Below are 23,743 nucleotides of genomic sequence, written 5' to 3'. Positions count from 1 at the left end.
ACAGGAGCAAAAATTACTCAATGGTTTCTGCAGTCGGATTATTATTTTTTCCTGGAGATGGTACCGTTATCTGTAACTCAGAATAAGGTCTTCGACTCAGTCAGTGCATCTTTTTGCCGTACAAAGTTTACTAAACCTGTCGTCTTCATTATGTAATGTATGTTTGAATAAATCTGTCATTAATAGAGTTATTATAGCCTATGTTTAAATGTATACATTTCAACAACGGAGTGGAGATTGGAGAGAATTATATAATTAAAAAACGGATGAAAAAAAAAACGGCCTCGTGCAATTTAAGTGTTTACATACAATACAGTATTATTTGAGTATTGATTATTAATTACTAATTGAGTATTGATTATTACTTATTTCAGATTTTGGTGTATCGCTAATGTGTACAAGAGTTTTACATGAAACAATGCAGACGTATGACAAGTTTCAGGGCGTTTTGCTTTAAGTGTTGATGAATAACTTATATTGCTAGCTTTAATGCAAAGTATAAACTATTGGACAGTTGTATTTTGCATTAAAGCCAGTGCAATTATTATTATTATCAGGTGCATTTTTGGCTGCAAAAGCATTTGAACGGTCTGGTTCTGCATCTTGCTAACAGAGCTTTTCCTCTGCGATTTGTTTAGCTTTTATTTTGTTGTTGGTGGGAAACTGTTTGCGCTTCCTGAGCATTTTCCGGGATCTCTGTGGAGGAACTGCTTTATTTGAGTCCCTTTCAGCTTAAAACTCCCTCTAGCTGCAATGAGGAGAAACTCACGCTTTAAACACACATAAACATGACACGCAAAATATGATTATGTTTATACCTTACTAGTTTTTCAGGACTGTAACAAAAACTTATCTGACGAATTATTTTAGTGTGCATTAAAGGAAAGACTGTATTTTTTAACCTTTGACAATATTCAATACATATCTGAATATATATCTTCGTATTTGCTAAGTATATATATATATATATATATATATATATATATATATATATATATATATATATATATATATATATATATGTATAGCAAAAAAAAAGTGCTGTCAAATTAATCACGATTAATTGCATCTCACATAAAAGTCTGTAAATATATGATATAAACACACACACACACACACACACACACACACACACACACACACACACACACATATATATATATATATGTATATATACACACATATTTACAAAATTTTAAGCTGGATGCGATTAATCGATTTGACAGCACTAATATATATATATATATACATACATACATGCATACAAACATATAAAAGAAAAAAGTCACAGTAGCCATTTTGGATAATGGCATAAATAAATTGCTAAATCACAGATTTAAAACTGATTTATGGAATACATTATTGTTTAAAAGTGTTGAATACTTAATTTTTAAAAATGTTTTTGGAAGAAGACTTAAGCTCACCAAGGTTGCATTTATCTGATCAAAAATAAAATAAAACCGTAAAAAAATTGTCAAATATTATTACAATTCAAAATGAATGTTTGGTATTTTAATATTTTTACAATATAATTTATTCCTGTGATGCAAATCTTAACTTGGTGAGCATAAAAAAAAACAATTATTCCAAACTTCTCATCGAACTCTAATTGTGTTTATACTTATAGATTGTCAATCTAATCTAATGACACACTTGTTAATAAACTTAAACGAAAAAAAAAACTTAAAAAAGAAAAAGAAAATGCTACTTATTTGTGCATCCCCACGTTTAGATACTGTCAGGACCGCAGCAGCGCGAGTGTGAAAAGTGTGTAAGTTCCTAGATGAATGACACCATGAATCCCATCAGCAGAAGATGTGTGTGTGTGTGTGTGTGTGTGTGTCTGCTGACGGGACATATGTTAGTTTACTCCATTTGAAAGACAGCACAGGAGGAGGAGAGAGACTCAGTGTGCCGAGGTCACTCACCCGTTGTGCGTCACAAGACACTGGCGCAGGCCGAGCTTGCGGAAGATGTCCACCACAATCTCCATCGGCGTGTGGTCGGTGACGGTGAAGGGGCTCATGTCTAAAATACTGCGCAGCTTCAGCGGCCGCGGACTGTCTGCGGGGAGGGTTGGGGCATGCTGGGTAAAATAGATCCGCGAGTTCAGCATTATTCCCTCCTGCTTACGGCGGGTGTTTTCTGGAAAGAGAAGAAACAACATATTTCATGTCATCTGGCAGCAATTATTTTACAGTGCTGTTTCACATGAACATACTTGTAGTAAAGACACTTACTAGATGCTAACCCTGAACCTGAACTTAAAGAGACAATGTGTAGTTTTTTAGGTATTTTGTTATCTAAAAACAATATTTTTATTCATAAATATGTCCTCATAGTGTACCAATACCTCTGCCAATTATCTGACTTATCCTTTTAAACGAAGAATTTATTATCTTTATATACATGTGACGGGTAGGTCCACGGAGGCTTCCATGTCGCTCCGCCATCTTGAAAAACTATAATAGCAGAGAGGGTAAAAAAGTACTAGGCCAACACGTTTCCACAACGCGTTTTCGTTCAGAGCCAGCGTCACGTGACTGAAAGCAGCAGAAACGGAGGGTCAGAGCGGTGAGAGGCGCTTCACGGCTCCGGCAAGTCAGTCAGTAATTCATACTTTAACATTCGTTTGTTCGTTGTGTCAAGTTGCAGTTTGTTTGAAATAACAAACCTGTTCACCCGAAGGAAAACTCGACAAAGTGCTATTAGGAGACATCCTGTCATAGCTTTTTGGTACATAACAGCTTCCGTAGATGCAACACGCATTTGAAAAAGCGAGGCGCTGGAGAGCACAATTCTTTTGAATGCAAAATACAATTTCACCGCTAGATGGGAGAAATTCCTGCACAATGTTAGGCTTCTAAAAGAACACTGTGTGCTTCTGTGTGTGTGTGTGTGTGTGTGTGTGTGTGTGTGTGTGTGTGTGTGTGTCTGTGTGTGTGTGTGTGTGTGCGCGTGTGTGTTGGAAATTAAACCATGCCATTCACGCAGAACATCCAGGATTCATATTTAAATAGTCTTTCTGCGGTTTAATATTCACAGACACTAGTATATCACTATTTGATTAAAATGTACTGACCTGCTTTTTATTTATTCATCACAAATTTGACAAGTTCTGCGTTATACAGTAAATTATAATATACTTTAATATAATTTTTAATTAGGGCTGCACGATTTATCGCAATTTACATGTAATCGCACTTAAATCGAGTTGGCTTATCGCGATTTTTAAATCGCAAAGGCTGCAATTAATTTTGTATGCGCATCTTGTGATTGATGATCGGCTCTGTAAACGCTGCTCCTTCTGAAACACTGTGAGTTTGAGTCACTTATAACCTGCATTTGAAAAAGCAACACGCGTCAAACATCTCTCCAAACATGAGAATCGTTCATGTGTGCGACGCCCTCTGGTGTTCAGAGGGATATGGGGGGTGTGTGTGTGTGAGACGCCCTCTGGTGTTCAGAGGGATATGGGGGGTGTGTGTGTGTGAGACGCCCTTTGGTGTTCAGAGGGATATGGTGTGTGTGTGTGTTTGTGTGTGAGACGCCCTCTGGTGTTCAGAGGGATATGGGTTGTGTGTGTGTGAGATGCCCTCTGGTGTTCAGAGGGATATGGTGTGTGTGTGTGTTTGTGTGTGAGACGCCCTCTGGTGTTCAGAGGGATATGGGTTGTGTGTGTGTGAGACGCCCTCTGGTGTTCAGAGGGATATGGGTTGTGTGTGTGTGAGATGCCCTCTGGTGTTCAGAGGGATTTGGGGTATGTGTGTGTGTGTGTGTGTGTGTGAGACGCCCTCTGGTGTTCAGAGGGATATGGGTTGTGTGTGTGTGAGACGCCCTCTGGTGTTCAGAGGGATATGGGTTGTGTTTGTGTGAGACGCCCTCTGGTGTTCAGAGGGATATAGGGTGTGTGTGTGTGTGTGTGAGACGCCCTCTAGGGTTCAGAGGGATATGGGTATTGTGTGTGTGTGTGAGACGCCCTCTAGGGTTCAGAGGGATATGGGTTGTGTGTGTGTGAGATGCCCTCTGGTGTTCAGAGGGATATGGGTTGTGTGTGTGTGAGATGCCCTCTGGTGTTCAGAGGGATTTGGGGTATGTGTGTGTGTGTGTGTGTGTGTGAGACGCCCTCTGGTGTTCAGAGGGATATGGGTTGTGTGTGTGTGAGACGCCCTCTGGTGTTCAGAGGGATATGGGTTGTGTTTGTGTGAGACGCCCTCTGGTGTTCAGAGGGATATAGGGTGTGTGTGTGTGTGTGTGAGACGCCCTCTAGGGTTCAGAGGGATATGGGTATTGTGTGTGTGTGTGAGACGCCCTCTAGGGTTCAGAGGGATATGGGTTGTGTGTGTGTGAGATGCCCTCTGGTGTTCAGAGGGATTTGGGGTATGTGTGTGTGTGTGTGTGTGAGACGCCCTCTGGTGTTCAGAGGGATATGGGTTGTGTGTGTGTGAGACGCCCTCTGGTGTTCAGAGGGATATGGGTTGTGTGTGTGTGTGTGTGAGACGCCCTCTGGTGTTCAGAGGGATATGGGTTGTGTGTGTGTGAGACGCCCTCTGGTGTTCAGAGGGATATGGGTTGTGTGTGTGTGTGTGTGAGACGCCCTCTAGGGTTCAGAGGGATATGGGTTGTGTGTGTGTGAGACGCCCTCTGGTGTTCAGAGGGATATGGGGTGTGTGTGTGTGTGTGTGCTTGAGACGCCCTCAAGGGTTCAGAGGGATATGGGTATTGTGTGTGTGTGAGACGCCCTCTGGTGTTCAGAGGGATATGGGGTGTGTGTGTGTGTGAGACGCCCTCTGGTGTTTAGAAGGATATGGGGTGTGTGTGTGTTTGTGTGTGTGAGACGCCCTCTGGTGTTCAGAGGGATATGTGTGTGTGTGTGTGAGACGACCTCTGGTGTTCAGAGGGAAATGTAGTGTGTGTGTGTTTGAGACGCCCTCTGGTGTTCATAGGGATATGTGGTATATGTGTGTGTGTGTGAGAGACGCCTCTAGTGTGCAGAGGGATATGTGGTGTGTGTGTGTGTGTCTGTGAGACGCCCTCTGTTGTTCAGATGGAGCATTTACTACCGATCAATAAACTGCGCATACAATAAAATCGCAGCCTTTGCCAAAATCGAGTGTGTTTCAGTGCGATTAATCGTGCAGCCCTATTTTCATTCAAAAAAAAAAAAAAAAAGAAATGTGAGAAACTGCAATCAAGCAGCCTAGCATTTAAGAGCTGAAAGCATTCATGATTGTGCATGTGTTCCTGTTACCTATGGCGATGGTTATATCCCTGCGCAGAGCGAAGCCCACCAGCCTCTGCGACTCTTTGGAGACGATGACGGGGAAGCCGTTGTAATTGGTTTCGGAGATGATGGCCTGCAGCTCGGCGAGAGTCATGTCGTCCTGCGTCAGCACTGCTAGCGGCGGGTCGCTACGCCGCGGACGCATCACTTCCCGCGCCAGCGTGGTGTGTGTGAACTCTTCCTTAGCGTCTAGGAAGGGGTATCCGTTCAGGCGGATGTGGGCTTCGTAGATCCCCTCTCTGCCGAACGCATCGCCCACCCATTTGCTGGTCATCACCGCCGCCATGAGAGGAACGATGTATTCCAGGCCGCCCGTCAGTTCGAACACGATGACCACCAGAGACACCGTCATACGGGTCACGCCACCTACATCGCACACAGGTTAGGCAGACTGCAAAACACTAGGGTTGGGTATTGATTGAATTTTAACGATTCCTATTCCTATTTCGATTCTGCTTATCGATTTCAAATTTCAATTCCAATTCGTATCGATTCCAAATTTCGATTCCAATTCTTATCGATTCCAAATTTCGATGCCAATTCTTATCGATTCCGAATTTCGATTCCAATAAGGCAAAAAAATAAAAAGAATTTTTTTTGTTGATATAATTCACATTTGGTTCTGTTGCAAAAAATTTAATTGTAGCTGAATATCATGAACAAAAATCCACAGGCTAAAAAACACTTAAGGTCCTTGACTGATTCTGAAATTTTCATATGCGTTTTTGCATATTCGTCATTCGTTGGCTCTGAATTGTCAAAACACCTCTCAAAATGCTTGCTACGGATGAGAAAAACGCAGAAAATCGAACCCGATCCGAATTTTTTTATGACGGACGAAAGTTTCGGAGGCAGTGCGTAAACGTAAGGTCAATTTATTTTTTAACGTGCGAAAATTTTGGACCAAGTGTGCAAGGACCTTTTGCCTGTGGTTTAAAAAATACCATTAAAAAACAACTAGCCTTACTAATATAAAATGTAAAGCATTATTAAAGACGATAAACACTCGTAATTAAAAAAGAACAAATAAAAAATAAGCAAATCGTAACAAATAGATACAACTGAACAAAGATACAACTGAAAAAATTCAGGTACAAAAACTGTAATCAAATGTAAAATAACACTGCACTTCATAAATAAAATATACATTACAAATATAGTTACAAAAGTTATTCAGTCAACAACGAGTGAATTTTCTCTTTGTCTTTTGTTGTTTGATTAGTGTTATTATAGAGTTAATATTAGGCTGCTGTCACTTTAAGAGTTACACATGCCTGCATCACATAAAAGTTATATTGAAATGCTCACAAAGGAACCGATAAAATGTTTACAACAAGTATCCGATTCCTGACCTCAAGTAGGGAATCGATTTCAATTCCCAACCCTACTAAAGACACACAGAAAGCTCAGATGCCTGCATGCATACACACCCAGACAGGCCGCTGCGCCCACCATGGCGTAAAGTCCCGGAGTGATGCAGTCGGCGCCCACTTCACACCACTCTCGAAAGAGGAACCAGTCGTGGTGATAGTACGCCAACTGCTCCACAGCGATGCCTACGATCCTCCCAGCGATCGCACCGATGGCCATACTGGGGATGAACAGACCCGACGGCACCTGGGCACAACACATACACACAGCGGTGAACCAAATATAAGGTCTAAGTGTCAGGCTGCTTGATTACATTTCTTTTATTGTTATGTTGAAAATGATATTACAGTAGTGAAGCCTGTTTTAGGACCAATTTTGTGCAACATTATTTTAATGACAATTAAGCACATTTTCTGTGCTTACTATTGCAACATATAAACATCATGTTCTTAATACTGTAATGTGAAAAGGAGTGTTATAATTACAACTGTTGATACTTTGTGGTAACACCCACTCAAAGTTGTTGTGTAAATGGAGCAACAGCAATTCTCACTACTTGAATATTAATTTGGTCACGTTCACAGTGCTTTGAAGGCTTCTTAAAGCGGCCGATCACATTTCCAAGAGCAATTAGTAGGATTCGAAATTCTGCTTTGTGGCAAATCAGTTGGACCTCAGTGTTTCCCCTACAATGTATTCAGCAGCGGCGCAGCGCCGCTGTAAAATCTTTCCATGATCAGTAATATCACGACATTCTCTTCATTCACTTACACACCTAAAAACACTGAGACATGGCGACCGGCGGCGCTGCATGCGGTGGCTCTGAATCCACTTGTAAACAAGGAGGAAAGAGCCACATATGGAAATATTTTCGATTAGGCTAATGTCACGTTGCCATAAGGGGCCGTTCACATGGCGCGTTTTTTGCGCGTGCAAATTCATTATTTCAAATGCGGCCGGCGCGCTCTTTTTCCCAAGCGGGCCTCTGTTCATGGTTGCATAGCAACGACAGACGCCAAGGGAGAGCAAGCGCTTGTGGAAAGGAGAAAGCGGTACGAACTGCGCTCTCCATGAGGACGAGGAAGTATCACCTACTGCTCATAGTCCCGATAGTTAACGTTAAATCATATTTAATTGTTCAGATGAGTCTACTAAACTTGTTGGTGTCCTTCAGAAATCATTCTAATATGATATGTGATGCTCTTTTCTTTTTTTTCAAAGATCCTTTGATTAATAAAAAGTTAAAAAGAACATCATGTAATAATATTTCACAATATTAGGCTACTGTTTTTTCAGTTTTTTTTTAAATTAAATAAATGCAGGCTAGATGAGCATAAGACTTCTTGCAAAAACAAAAAATACCCCCACAATCATTAAATTACCAAAGAGCCTTAGAGATCTTCTATAAAAAGCCCAGAAAAATTAAGTGCTCACAGATTGGGTGTGGCCTTTCCCATTAACATAAAATTTTCAATAAATTGTAAATAATCTTTTTCTGGGTTGTGCTGTTTCATTTTTCCCCTAAACAATTTCTACCAAGCTGAAAATGAACACAAAAGAAAAACATGAATAATCCTGTCTAAAATTATAAAATTAAGGTTTCTGTTTGTGACTGCAGTTCAAGGTACGTGCTGCAATAATCATGCCTTGAATCAGTTGATGGTATGTCATATTTGTTTTTCTTAAAATGTCCATTTCTATCCACAAAACTTGCCAGAAGTCATGGTTTAAGGGTTAAAAAAAAAAAAAAAACTCTTCCAGGGTGCATGCCCCCGGACCCCACCACGCGCGGCTTGGTAACAACCTCGGGCACGTAACAGCACCGCTGCTGGAAAAAATTCTAGGGGAAACACTGGACCTAATATGCAAATGTCATGTACACATATTTAATATTCATGAGTCTTGCCTTCACCATATAGAAGGACTGGTAAATATTAGTGATGTATAAAAAAAAACATTTTTGTGTAACTTGGGTAAAAAATAAATAATTTAATTTTTTACTGTAAAGTCTTTATTAGCAATACCATATATTTTTTTAAGTGGATACACAATGTTCGATTACAGTTGGTGTGACTTTATTGATAACATCTGTTAAAAACAAATAAAATAAGAGAAACACTTGTATTTCCTAAATAATATGGCTATAAAATTTAAATTAATTAAATATATAAATCTGAGATGTTAAAACACAAATAAAATACACATTTATACATTCTACGGCCATAAAATGTAAAAATGTATTAAAAATAAATCTATGATCTGTTAAACGCACAAATAAAATAAATAAAGAATATATTTTTTTATGTTATGGCCATTAAATAAAAAAAATAAAACAACAAAAAATTTAAAAAATAATAAGATGACAGATTTTATTAAAATGTTATAGCCATAAAATTAAGAACGTGTCAATTTTATTTTGTGTGTGTGTTTTCTTAAAATTTAAATAAAACGGAAACTGCATAAAAAATACATTTACAAAAACTAATGAATATGTAAATTCTAAGTTCCTTTTAGTCTAGAAAAAATTTCGGTTCCTCTAAGATTCTCTTAGAATAAAGATTCAATTTTAAAACAAAACCAGTAGCACTCAGAGCCCTGAAACATGGCTTAAATGTACATTTGTTTTGCAAATACTTCAAATAAGCGTGTCGTTTAATTAAGTTTCAGTTTGAAATGCTGTGGTATTGAAAATGCTATGAAGTACATGGGTATTAAACCAGCGAAACGAACGCAGGCGGCGAACGCTGTATTCTCACCTTCAGGCCGAAGGTGAAGATGGTCATGATGATTTTGAAGACGAGTGCCAGGCTGAGCTGCCACATGGCGGAGTACACGCCCGGGGTGGTGGTGGCGTCCGCTCCCTGCGGATACGCCTGGCTGCCGTTCATCTGACTGCGATACTGGCAGAGCTGGGACGACTCCAGCGGCCCGCAGTCCGTGAACAGCTCCTTGATCAGCTCGCTGGTGTTCTGGCGCGTGTACGGGTTCGGGAACGCCACGATAGCTGTGATGGCCGCCACTGTGATCACCTCCAACACCGGGTACTTGCCTAAAAAACATGTCCAGGTCACATTTCACTCCAAGATCAGAAGAAACGCTAATCAGGGGTATTATCGTTAACTAAAAAACTAAAACTATGGGGAAAAAATTTATTATTTGAAATAAAAACCGGGTACTAGGGATGTGACGGTGATGATATTTTCCCACCGGTTAATCAACGTGTGACAACGGGGGCTTTTAAATCGCTAATTTAAAGGCAAACGTAAAATGCGCGGGTTTGCACGGGCATGCATAACGATGCGGCCGTGAGGAGCAGAACGGTTTTGTTATTGTGCCCTGAACTGGCGCTAATTTGAAAATGAAACAAATTTTTTTTTTTTACATCATTTATAAAAAGCTGGTGCGGCAGTGTGCACTTTAGTTTCACTTTTAAATGAGCGCCAATTCATCGGTTGCAGGGAGTTTGATTGACATGCGATCTGACCAATCAAAATCCACCATTTTTGTCTGACAAAGCACTCAGAAGTAGATTAACGTCGGTGGGTTTGAACTTGGCTTTAACTGAGGCAATCTGTCACGACACATTAAAGAGCCACAAAACCGTAGGCCTATTTATTGTTTAATTTTCTTTGACTGACCAAATTTGAAAGTTGAGACTTTGTTTCATATTAAATATTACCTGCTCGGTCCAGTCTGTCAGCGCGTTGTCAGTGTCCTCTATTTTTCACTGCTTGAGAACATGGGTTGAAATCGAAATCTGGGTCTGAGTGAGTCATTTACTCTCTTACCTTTGTTCTTTGATTAACATCAATGACACTTTTGAGACCAGCTGCCGCTGACAGAGACGCGATTTGACACGCGTCCCATGTTCTCACAAAGCTCGACGTTCATTTAAGACTATATTTAAATCATTTAAGACTGCTCTTATGAGGGCACACGACAAAACTGACATTTTGGCCCAATTTGTGTGTGTTATGGTTTGTTCAAGCCCGAAAGAGTACTCGATATTGATGTGTGTCTTTTCTGTGGGTCGTGTGTGTGTGTAATAGGCAAGACTTAACGGATACTGCGTAATTGCGTTAAATATTTTTAAATATAACTTCTTTTTTTTTTTTTTGCGGTGCCGCGGTGGGCAAGTGATGAAACCGGTGTTGCGAGCACCTACCGGCTACATGCCTAAAAAACATGTCCAGATCATATTTCACCCCAAGACCGGAAGAAACGCTAATCAGGGGTATTATCGTTAACTAAAAAACTAAAACTATGGGTAAAAAAATATATTACTTGAAATAAAAACCGGGTACTTGCCTAAAAAACATGTCCAGGGGCCGGTTGCATAAGCATAGACATTATGTTAAGACCGTGTCATAAGTTATAGTATGACCACTAGCCATTAGTCATGGGCAGTCAGTCTTACTTTTCGGTATCAAATTAGGCTAATCTACATTTTTATGCAACAGATTTAAAGAAAAAACATTGATGTCTAACTTGTAAGACTAGTGTCAGAGGTTTATGCAAACAGCCCCTCGTCATATTTCATCCCAAGATCAGAAGAAACGCTAATCAGTCGTTAAATAAAAAACAAATGTTATTACTTGAAATAAAAAACTTAAATACAAAACGCTTTTCAAAAGTTTGGGATAGGTGCGTTTTTTAATATTTTTTTAAATAAGTCTCTTGTGCTCACCAAGGCTGCAATTATTTGACTAAAAATACAAAACAAACAGTAATATTGTGAAATATTATTACAATTTAAAATAACCGTTTTCTATGTGAATGTTTTAAAATGTAATTTATTCCTATGATCAAAAGCTGTATTTATTTTATTTTTTAACATTACAAGATACAACATAACAAGCTTTTGTAACATTGTAAACTTTTTTACTGTCACTTTTGATCAATTTAATTCATCCTTGCTAAATAAATTAATTTTTGTCCAAACAAAAAAATTCTTACTGACTTCAAACTTTTGGATGGTAGTGTATAATGTTACAAAAGCTTTCCATTTCTGATAAATGCTGTTCTTTTGAAATAAAATATTAAAAGAAAAACTAAAAAATTATATTTTAAAAACGAATAAAAATTAATAAACCTAAACTACAATTAAAAGGAGGAGAAATTATACAAATAAAATCTAATTTAAAATATTAACTGTAATGTTATAAAAATGATTAGGGTTGTAACGATACTCTCATATCACGATACGATATTATTGCGATACTCCAAGAATACACCAGAATAAAAATATGCATGATTCTGAAGCTGAAAACGGAATTATTTTAGATGAATATGCTTGCGCTCTCATTGACTAGATATATTTAAAATAATGTTTTAACTTTTTACTGGTAACATAAGCATTATCAGGACCCACAAATATTCCCATATTGCATTATTATTCATTATATAGTAGTTTAATGTAGTACTGACACTAAAACTCTGAAAACTTTACACAAGTGTCACTATCCACGATACATACTGATGCATTTTTGTATTGTGATATATTGTGACTCGATATATTGTTACACCCCTAACAATGATGCCACAATAGTAAAAAGGTAAAACAACCCAAACAGGGGGTGTAACGCAGTGTGTGTACCGAAGCGCGTGGACTTGCGGCGTCGGCACCAGGCGATGTTGGCCCGGATGAAGAACGCCCCCCACAGGCCCCCGAACACCCCCAGCAGGATGAAGGGGAACAGCTCGAACAGGTACCAGGGCGTGTGGTACTCCACGTAAAACAGCACCAGCCGGCTGTTCCCGAACGGGTTGATGGAGCGCAGCACGAACGCCGCCACCAGAGCAGCGAAGAACGAGCGCCACAGCGTCTTCAGCGGGAAGTAGTAACTGACCTGAGAATATAGATGTTGAATATAGATTAGAGTATTTTTGTATTTATTAATGAAGCTCTTTCATATACATCCATATATACACTGTGTGTGTGTGTGTGTATATAGTCAACATTTGAAGTGGATCAAAACCTTTCATCAAGGTTATACATGTGTTTATTTATTTATGAAGCTCTTTCATATATATTTATATATACATCGTGTGTGTATGTGTGTATATGTATATACATATGTGTGTGTGTGTGTATAGTTGTCACCAAAATGTTAAGAATATCGTTACATACAGTTTTTATATCACTACTATTCATGAGTTAAAAATGAGTTTGGTCAATATCGATAGTCTATTATTTCTTTATTTGGAAAAAAAATACCTTAAGCAAAGATGCATTGAATTGATCAAAAATGACAGTAATGACATTTATGATGTTGCAAAGTATTTCTATTTTAAATAAATGCTGTTGTTTTTAAAATGCAGTTCTTTTGAAATGCATCATGGTTCTGTTTTCAACATTGATAACAATCAGAAATGTTTCTTGAGCATCAAAATCATATTATTATTATGATTTCTGAAGGATAATGTGACACTGAAGACTGGAGTAATGATGCTGGAAATTCAGCTTTGATCACAGGAATAAATTACATTTAAAAATATATTCACATAGAAAACAGCTGTTTTAAATTGTCTAACAATATTTCACCTTTTTTCTGTATTTTTGATCAAATAAATGCAGCCTTGGTGAGCAGAAGAGACTTCTTCCAAAAGCATACTTAAAACTTTTGAACATTAGTGTAAATCTATACTGCGTTTGGCATCCCAACTCAAGAGAAATGAACTGGGTCTTGTGAGATTTGAAGGAAGGGAGACTCACCTCCTCCAGACTGAATAAAACTCCTCCAATCGGAGCCCCAAACGCCACCGACACACCAGCAGCCGAAGCCGCCGACAACACCTGAGAGCGGACACACACGGATCAGCGTTAGGGTATCGCTTCAGTTTTAACCATTCCAATAAGGCAGGGGTCCAGACTAACTTTTTTTACTAGGAGCGCTGTAGCCCCTGACTGGATTTTTTAGGAGTGCAAGCAGAAAATTTAGGGGCACACCTTAAATCAGCTTGCAATGCAATTATTCAAATTTCCCCCAAAATAACGGTAATCCTGACAAAATCTTTAAAAATAGACTTAACATACAGATATTACAATATGCAGTTTTATTTTAAGTTCACAGGCTCCAGACTAACATCTGAGGGCCGCCGCACCGAGACACTGGGTTATACAACACATATCTGGCAGCACTGGGGCTGACAATGAAGCACTACGCTTAATTTAGGGTGTAGATGAATTTAACTTTTAAAGTCCCCATGAATTCAAAATTGACCATACTTACTTTGTTTGCCTAAATTGATCGTTTTGTGGTGAACAATTCATCCATGCAAGTCAATCCACACAAAAAAATTTTTTGGCTTCGTAATCTTTAATCAAAATCTGAAATTTCCCCTCCCCTCTGCATTGGAGGACCTTCCCTGATGACGTAGGTTTGACGGTTTGGGTGTCTGCTTAACATCCGTAACCACGCCCCTCCAACTGACAGTACACAGGCTGCCTGTGTGTTTGAATGAAACACCTACTTTTCTAGATCCAATCAGGTGCTAGTTGGAAAAAAAGCCACGCACACTATTTTGCCTCATTTAGTATTCCGTTTCTCTCGGAAATACGTCACAACACTGGAGAAATGTCGTTTGCAACTTCCGGTTCACGGGGACTTTAATTATTATCATTCATAATGTCTTAATATCAATTAAAAAGCAAAACGAGTGAAAAAATGTATGTTAGGGAGAAAATAGCCAATAAGCATCCAACTGTTTACAACGGTAATTTATTTTTATTTTTAAATAAGAGTTTTCCTACATCTTAACATTTTTAGTTTTTAGCACAATCTTTGAAGGATGAACAAAAAATGTGTTGGTCATCACATTAAAAATAACATTTGATATTATAGTTTTGAAGTGCTGGAAAAAGATGTGTAGTACTTGTAAGCGTTTGAATATTTCGGTCACAATACTATAGTTATGTTCAGAGTTACTACATTAGCATAAATCCATGGTGAATGTTGCTGATTTGTGAACTGAAAGCCTTCTATGAGTGTTTCTCCTGGTCTCCGCGCAGTGTTTGATCTGATATCTATGGTTTATAACTGAGAACTCTGCGCCGAATTGGAGTGTTTCTCACTGGATCTCGCAGCGATGCTGTTATTAATTCGGAGGCGAAGTCAATGGATTTTTTTCACTCCTAGTAACAGCGTCACGTGATCGAGATCGGCCCGCGACTGGCAAGTGCAAGTTCGAATGTTTGCATTCGCTGCTCGGCAACGTTGTGGTCGCGCCAGTGAGACCTAAATAAATATTTGGTCGCACCGGCAGGAAAAATGGTCGCAAAATGCGACCAATTGGTCGCACTCTGGAGCCCTGTAAGGTAAAAAAACAAACAAAACAGGTTGTGGTTTAAAAATACCATAGAAAAACAACTAGCCTTATTAATATAAAATGTAAAGCATTAAAAAAGAACAAATCAAAAATTAGCAAATCGCAATAAATAGATACAAATGAACAAAGATTAAGATGTTCAGGTACAGAAACTGTAAATGTAAAATAACAATGCACGTTATAAATAAAATATGCATTACAAAAATAATTACTCAGTTATAGAAAAAAAAGGATATTCAGTCAAGAAAGAGTTAATTTTCTCTGTCTTTTGTTGTTTGATTAGTGTTTATTAGTGTTTAGCTGCTGTCACTTAATAGTTGCCCAATATAGTTACACACTGAAGCACAAAATACAGTGAATTGAATTGTTAAAAGTCATATTGAAATGCTCAAAAAGGGCATCGATAAGAGAAATCAAAATTTTATATCAAGTATCCGATTCCTAGACTGGGTAACCCAGCCCGATCTGCCGGAGGTTTGATGTGGCCCTGCAGCTCAGGCTTAAACCTGTACATTTTTCAATCCTGCTTCCGTTACAATCCTGCGGGGACCAATCACAAACTGGCTTATCCACCTGGCGCGCTATTGGCGGGTTTAACACGCTGCTGATAGACAAGCGACCGTCAATCCAATTCCTTTTAACCTCTCGACGATGCTCAATGGCTTCTTTAGTTTAGCAAACAAATCGCTCGAGTGGGCGTAAATAACACTCACTTTCATGTTTTTTTTTTTTTTGCACAAACTGCAAAAATCACCCGATGCCATTGCTGCTTCTGCAAACCACTGATCAATGCTACAAACCAACACGTTTGTTGACACGTTTCCTGTCTTGCGTTTTCGGGTCGCTCTGCAAATGCAAAGTGAGTCACCCGGATCGTTGGTCTGATTGGTTGAAGGACTATCCAATTGCGTACAGAGTCATTTGAACTATGCTCGTTGATCACGCCTCGTGTGCAGTAGAAAATACAGAGCAGAGTACCCAGAATATTGTTCAATCTTAAAAGATTGAGCTTGGTCTGGTGATACCCAGACTATAAGATTCCAGAATTGGAATCGATTCCCAACACCTAACCACGTCTACTAGGGGTGTAACGATACATGTATTCGTATTCGGTAATCGGTACGCATTACAAACTGAACGATTCGTTGGACCAAAATCCGCGCGACCACCACAACGTTACGCAACATCAAATGGCAAACGTAATGAAAGCGGAACGAAACTGCGCTACTCATTATATTGTGCTTCACGGACCTTTTATCAGTTTGGACCAGCAACAACAGTGCAGCGCGAGCCGATCGTGATCAAGCGACACTGTTACTACAGCGCTAAGAGATCCAGTGAAGAAAGCATTTGAATTCTCCACTGAAGTAATAACATCGCTGCGAGATCTAGTGTTATTAACGGATCAGACAGCGCTGATGTGAAACATTGTGCCATGAATGAACTAGTTACAGGCTTTAAGTTCACAGATCAGCAACATTCACCATGGATTTACTGTAGTAACACTAACTAGTGGTCGACCGATATATCGGCCGATATTTGGCATTTTTAAAATATCGGCATCAGCCGATACGTTTTTCTGATTAGCCGATGTGTTGGAAAGGTGACTTTTATTTTGACGGCGCCCCAGACTTATATTTTGACGGGTGGTGCGCCTGAGAAGAGAATGACACAGTGCTCACTCACATTCTCCGTCTTCATTAGTTTACGAATCACAATCTCAGTCAGTCATATCTAATACTGTGTTAGAAAGAACTGGTAAACAAAGATAGTAAATGGTATGTGAAAAAGTAAAGCGTTTGCTTTTACATTATTTGTAACAGAAAAGGCAAACAATCAGGCTAAAATACTTTCTCATTTACCGTCAACATTCAGCAAATGCGCATCTACATCATTTAAACAAATCTCTGAATATCTAATAAACATTTAATTTCACAAACCTTGCAGATTTAATCGAATCCATCTGTGATATCTTTTGAAGTGTGCATTTGTAGCCGGCATAAACGTGTGACTGCGAGTGACAGTCGGTCCGTGTGAAGTGAGTGAATGTGAACAGAAGATCAGCTTCACAGGAGACGTCATCGAAACACTTTAAATCCTTCATTTTAAAATATGCTGTGCTATATCCAGGTGTCATGTTCATATCGTTTTATCGTTCATGTAAAATTAGCGTTACCTTGTCTTTATTTGAAAAAATAGGATTATCAGTGCGCACGAAATTACCAGATTACTAAGTGCCCTGTTAAAGTGTTTACTTTTTTTTAATTCAAATATTTTTAAACAATTACTTTGTGGGAAATACTGTAATAGGATTGCAGATTCAAGAAGTTGCCATCTAAAGTATAAGCATGTTTATTTCTAAGGATTTTTTTTCTGATTTATTTCAAATTTATTAAATATTGATTAAAATAAATATAGAGTATATATATAAAAAAATATCGGCTTTATATCGGCCATCGGCCACCCTGTTCTGTAAGATATCGGCATCGGCCATGAAGAAACCAATATCGGTCGACCACTAACACTAACTGTAACCATGAACGTTTGGCAGGAATAGTAAAATGCTTTCAAGTACATCACACATCTTTTTCCAGCACTTCAAAACTCAAATATTAGCATATTTAAATGTTATTTTTAATGTGACGACCAAAACATTATTTGTTCATCCTTCAAAGATTACCCCCATTTATAAAACTAAAAGATTCAAGATTCAAACTCACACTTATTTAAAAATAATTTTAATTTTCATAAACAGGAAATTTCTCTGGCATTTCTTTCTTTTTGCTGTATCGAAAACGCACCGAACCGCGACACCACTGTATCGTATCGAACCGTCAATTTTGTGAACCGCTACACCCCTACCGTCTACATATGTAGGTAATATCCAGATTTTGACGCAACCCAATCAGAATGAAGGCTGACCTCTCGTTTCTTGGCCTCGTTTTTGCTGTATTTGGGGAAGAGGTAGGAAAAGATGTTGCCACAGCAACAGGCCACGTGCACCAGCGGCCCTTCCTTCCCGAGACTGAGGCCCGACGCCACGGCCAGAACCAGAGTGATGGTCTTTATCATCAGGGTCCACTTGCCCAGGTACCCTCGGATAATGAAGCCGCTCAGGATGGTTTTAATCTGACAGATGGAAGAGAGAGAAAGGCAGGATTAGAAAACACCAGAAATACATTTTGAATTACCAATTAACATATTAAAATACCTTCAAGTATTGTGTGAAAGTGGGCAGTTTCAGGCATCACATAATTAGGGCTGGGCAACGATTAATCGCATCCAAAATAAAAGTTTGTTTACATAATATACGTGTGTGTACTGTGTATAATTATTTTGTATATATATATATATACAGTATATAAATTGCAAATATTTCTTAAATACATAATACATGCATATGTGTGTATTTATATATACAAAATAATGATACACAGTACACACACATATATTATGTAAACCCAAACTTTTATTTTGGATGCGATCGCATTTTGAAATCTAAATTTGCTAATCTCTCATTCTGCTATTGAAAATTATATGGATTGTTGATGTTTTTCACACTTTTAAAAAACAAATGTCAGGGTCTAACAACTAGTAAAATATATATATATAAATAAATTACATTTAATTTTTAAATAAATAAAAAAAGTTAGTTATATAACTATGTTTTGAAATTGCTGAATACATATATAGTAGTGGATCAAATCCTTTCATCCAAAGTTATACATGAATTTTGAACAATATCCGTTCTTGTCTTAGGACAACTTTGATGAACTTTTTTGATCCACTTCAAATGTTGACTACTGTATATCTACATATATAATAAGCTATAAAATATATTTTAAAAAATTACAAACAAAGAAACTCACATACAATTTTGATTTACATTTATTAAAGGTTACACGCCTCTTTTCATGACCCTTGCTCTCTATTGATGAAAAGAAATAGTGTTGTTGTAAAACTTACATAACACTTTTGGTAACCATAGAAACAGTGACAAAACCAGAGTTAATACTGTTTCATTCTCAGTGGTCACCTGACCTGTTAAGAATATCTTAATCCGCACACACCATTCACTGCTCCATATAACACACTCACAAGGAGTTTGTCTGTGGCATAAAATTAAGCAACATCATGAATAAAGCGTGACAGTTTGACACTTTTATTATTGCAAACTTGTGAATTTGATTTGCAAGCAGTTCCATTTCATATAAGCATTTTAACAAACTTTTACAAAAACTGAAAGACAATAAAAAAAAATTATAATATATAAATTTAATTCAGGACGTGTTACCCTTTTATAATAAGCTTTTTTTAAATAATAATAATAATAATCATATAAAAACGCTAGGTTTTATCTGTGACACGTCAATAATGGCCTACTAAAAAAGCAGGTTACCCAATGAAAAATCCTTATTCTTAAAATATCAGGTAAAACCTGTTTTGAAGACAAGCGTCTATTGTCAGTAATTGCCCTGCAGGATTACCTCAGGTATTCCAGACCCGCAGGCGTACGGCGCAAACACCTTCACCAGAGACACGGCCAGGAAGGCAAAGGACAGCGCCCAAAACGTGAACATGAAGTAGTTCATGATATAGGAGCCGGGACCCTAGACGACAAAGACAAGAACCATTAATAAAGACAAACGAACATCATGATGAAATCATCTGGTGTACACTCATTTTTACAGGTTTGGGGTTGGTAGGATTTTTTAATAGTCTCTTTTGCTCACCTAGGCTACAGTAAAAACAGAAATAATGTGAAATATTACTACCATTTAAAATAACTGTTTTCTATGTGAATATATTGTAAACTGCAATTTATTCCTGTGATCCTGTGTCATTACTCCAGTCTTCAGTGTCACATGACCCTTCAGAAATCATTCTAATATGATGGTTTGCTGCTCAAGAAACATTTCTGATTATTATCAATGTCGAAAACAGTTATGCTGCTTGATGTGTTTGTTTCCAGGATTAGTTTACAAATAGAAAGTTTAAAATATATATATTTATTTTAAATCGTTTTTTTTTAACATTATATATGTCTTTACTGTCACTTTTGATCAAAATTAACAACAACAGCATCTTGGTACTGTGAAACACCAATGTTACTCATTTATGCAGCAGAAACAACGCAACCTCAGCGTCAGTTTTCAGGCCTTCCCGCTTCAGTCTCTCCAGCGCTGGAAAGCTTTTCTAATATTATCGCGGGTCTAAAGCTCTTGCCTGATCATAACCCTTCTTTTCCCAGTGATATTCCTCTGACCTTTTCTCTTTTTAATGTCTCACAGCCATCTCTCTTTCTACAGTCTTTCTTCAAATCTCCCTCTTGCTCGCTCTCACTCCTCCCCCATGAGTGGACACGCCCCCTACTGCTGATTGGCTCACTCTCTCCTCCCCATGATGAGGACGCGCCCCATACTGCTGATAAGCTCTCTGTCCATCATGAGTGGACACGCCCCCTACTACTGTTTGGCTCTCTCCTCCCCCATCATGAGTGGACACACCCCCTCCTCCTAATTGGCTCGCTATCTTTCACTATTATGAGTGGACACGCCCCCTCCTGCTGATTGGCTCACTCTCTCCTCCCCATGATGAGGACGCGTCCCCTACGGCTGATTAGCTCTCTCTCCATCATGAGAGGATACACCCCCCTACTGCTGATTGGCTCTCTCTCCATCATGAGAGGATACGCCCCCCTACTGCTGATTGGCTCTCTCTATCCTCCTCCATCATGAGTGGACACGCCCCCCTACTGCTGATTGGCTCTCTCTACCCTCCTCCATCATGAGAGGGCACACCCTCTACTGCTGATTGGCTCTCTCCTCCCCCATCATGAGTGGACACGCCCCCTCCTCCTGATTGGCTCACTATCTTTCACCAGCATGAGTGGACTCACCCCCTCCTCCTGATTGGCTACTAGAGTGTTGCGCTGCTCCGTGGATCAGTCCAATCCACTTTGTTCTATCTCCTTTTTACACAACCAGGAATATGTACAAACACAATATTCTTTTCAGTACACACACAGAACATATTTACAAAATTGTTTGTTTGGGAGTTGATTGCCATTTTTGACAGCATTTCTCAGAAATCACTTACTGAACCTTTAATAAAAGTATTAATTTCTTACAACAAAAAGAAATCCTACTGACCCCAAACATTTGAGCGGTGGTATACGTAAAGTAGCACACATACCTCGGCCTGACCCAGGATGAGTTCAGCCCATGTCTTCCACTGAGGACACTTGTCTCTCTCAGCAAACGTGGTCTCGTTGGAGCCCCAGCAACACTGCTCGTGATTAAACCACATGGCACTGAGACACACGCCCTCCTTCAGATCGTTCAACCAGTCGGCCGCGATGTCGATCAGCCCAGCTAGCGCTCCTGAGGGGACAAGGATGAAGACAGGCATTTATGCAATTCTTCATGCACTAATGAAGCAGCAAGCACTATTGAAAGACTGATCCACGGTTACTGAGATCCCTGTAACCATTGTGATATAGAAAGTTAAATATAACCTATTCAATTTAAAGGGGTCATGAACTGAGAAATCTAAATTCCTCTGATCATTTGAAATATAAGATGTCATTGTATTATAAAAACATCCTGTAAGTTTCAGAGCTCAAAACTTCTCATTAGTCCAAAAAACGCTTATATTGAAGCCGATAGTCAATAAATAAATTAATCGCACAATAAAAAAAATGAGCTTGATAATTTTTCCGGCCGCGATCATTTCCATTTGCATGCTTGTTTGTTTTGTCTCTCTCCCACTCTACCAAAGAGACATTTATTCATTTATTGTGGATATTTAAAATGTTTTACGTTTTCAGAACTTTCACAATAGTCTTTAGAAATAAAAGTTTATTGATCTTTGAAAAGGTGTACCTGCATTATTATGCCATTATCATTATTTTAGATGAAAATGGTCTCAGACTGACAATATTATCGTTTATTATCAATATTATCGCAATAATTTCTTGGACAATTTATCGTCCAGCAAAATTTGTTATCGTGAAAGGCCTAGGAATGTGCCACTTTATTATGTAATATGGTAGCTAAACACCACCTCTGAAGAAGAAGACCATCACCTGCTTCTACATCCCCGGTCTAGCCCCACCCACTGATTCGCCCCGCCCACTGATTCGCCCCGCCCACTGATTCTCCCCGCCCACTGATTTGCCACACCTAGTGATTCGCCCCGCCCACTGATTCTCCCCACCCACTGATATGCCCCGCCCACTGATTCTCCCCGCCCACTGATTCGCCCCACCCACTGATTCGCCAAATCCACTGATTCGCCCCACCCACTGATTCGCCCCGCCCACTGATTCTCCACGCCCACTGATTCGCCCCGTCCACTGTTTTGCCCCACCCACCGATTCACCCCGCCCGCTGATTAGCCCCGCCCACTGATTAGCCCCGCCCGCTGATTCGCCCCACCCACTGATTAGCCACACCCACTGATTCGCCCCGCCCACTAATTCGTGCACGTATTTGGTAAATAACGAGAGACACAAGCGCAGGTCAATGCAAAAACCAAACGATAAAGATGGCTCAGAAGACAACAAGACACTGTGCAGTGACAAGTTGTGGAAAAACAGTCTTTTCATTGCCTTCCCTCTGATCCCAACATTAGGAAAGAGTGGATTAACTTTATTTTTTTAAATGAAGTTCCAGACCTCGTCAGTAAGAACTTGGTCATTTGTTCACTTAATTGTATTTTTTTTACCGCGGATTCGTTTACAATTCGACGCAGGATTTTCAGAAAGATTGAAACTAAAAGACAATGCTGTGCCGACTATATTGGATCCGACAGTAATGTCGCACCACACAAGCGTGAGTAATGTTTTTATTACGTGGTCACTATTATATTGTTTATTACAGATCGTCTGAGTATTTATGCGTTTTAATTCTAATTGCCTGTTCTGATTTCTGATATGTAATGATTCATGTACAGTCAGATTTTCTTTGTCCATGTGTTAGTAAATAAAACCAGTGAACTTCTATTTTACATAGTTTCTCTGAGTAAGATGAAAATAATCTGTTATTTAAAGGAGTGGTATAATGCACCTTTTTACAAGTGGTAAAATAACTCTCTGTTGTCACTCTCTGCAGTGGGCATTTACACTGAAGTCTCACAGCCAATCACAGCAGTGGGCGTTTACACTGAAGTCTCACAGCCAATCACAGCAGTGGGCGTTTACAATGAAGTCTCACAGCCAATCACAGCAGTGGGCGTTTACACTGAAGTCTCACAGCCAATCACAGCAGTGGGCGTTTACACTGAAGTCTCACAGCCAATCACAGCAGTGGGCGTTTACACTGAAGTCTCACAGCCAATCACAGCAGTGGGCGTTTACACTGAAGTCTACACTGAAGTCTCACTTACCCCTTTTCCACCAACAAGAACCAGGTGCTGGTTCAGAGCTAGAGCTAGTGCCGGTTCGGAGTTGGTTCGACTGACGAGCTTTCAAAGAACCGGTTTGCCTTTCCTCAGGCTAGAGAGCCATCACAGAGCCAGATCTTACGTCACTGTATACATCTCATGTTGCCCAGCAACGCTGGCGCGGCACACACAAACACACCAGGCTTCTTCGAGATGGTTCGGCACTGTGAATCTCGAACTGCGAGAACGATCCAAAAGCAGAAGGAGTCGTATGCTCTCCAAACACTCCCGCACCTCCGATCAGTCCATGCCGCTCCGATGCATCTCGAACAAGCCTTCCATCAACAATGGCGGTCGTTGCGTTACTATTTATGC

General features: G+C 39.3%; 1 protein-coding gene across 8 annotated transcripts in view; it reads right to left on the bottom strand.

Annotated features, from left to right (window-relative positions):
- Window positions 1-23,743, bottom strand: part of clcn3 (chloride channel 3) — a 77,829-nt gene that overhangs the window by 6,561 nt on the left and 47,525 nt on the right. For all 8 annotated transcript variants that reach the window (XM_077227539.1, XM_077227542.1, XM_077227544.1 and 5 more), the window contains 9 exons: window positions 21,179-21,366; window positions 19,471-19,593; window positions 17,906-18,112; window positions 13,371-13,451; window positions 12,252-12,504; window positions 9,412-9,704; window positions 6,715-6,901; window positions 5,252-5,650; window positions 1,929-2,145 (listed from right to left, as the gene is read on the bottom strand). In XM_077227539.1, the coding sequence (XP_077083654.1) occupies window positions 1,929-2,145; window positions 5,252-5,650; window positions 6,715-6,901; window positions 9,412-9,704; window positions 12,252-12,504; window positions 13,371-13,451; window positions 17,906-18,112; window positions 19,471-19,593; window positions 21,179-21,366 (1,948 nt within the window). The remainder of the gene's footprint in view (window positions 1-1,928; window positions 2,146-5,251; window positions 5,651-6,714; window positions 6,902-9,411; window positions 9,705-12,251; window positions 12,505-13,370; window positions 13,452-17,905; window positions 18,113-19,470; window positions 19,594-21,178; window positions 21,367-23,743) is intronic.

This window comes from Siphateles boraxobius, unplaced genomic scaffold (genome assembly GCF_051911475.1).
Source record: "Siphateles boraxobius isolate OS27281-9 unplaced genomic scaffold, OSU_SipBor_1 130, whole genome shotgun sequence".
In the NCBI taxonomy this organism is placed as follows: domain Eukaryota; kingdom Metazoa; phylum Chordata; class Actinopteri; order Cypriniformes; family Leuciscidae; genus Siphateles; species Siphateles boraxobius.
This window is presented reverse-complemented; position numbering and strand designations above follow the sequence as displayed.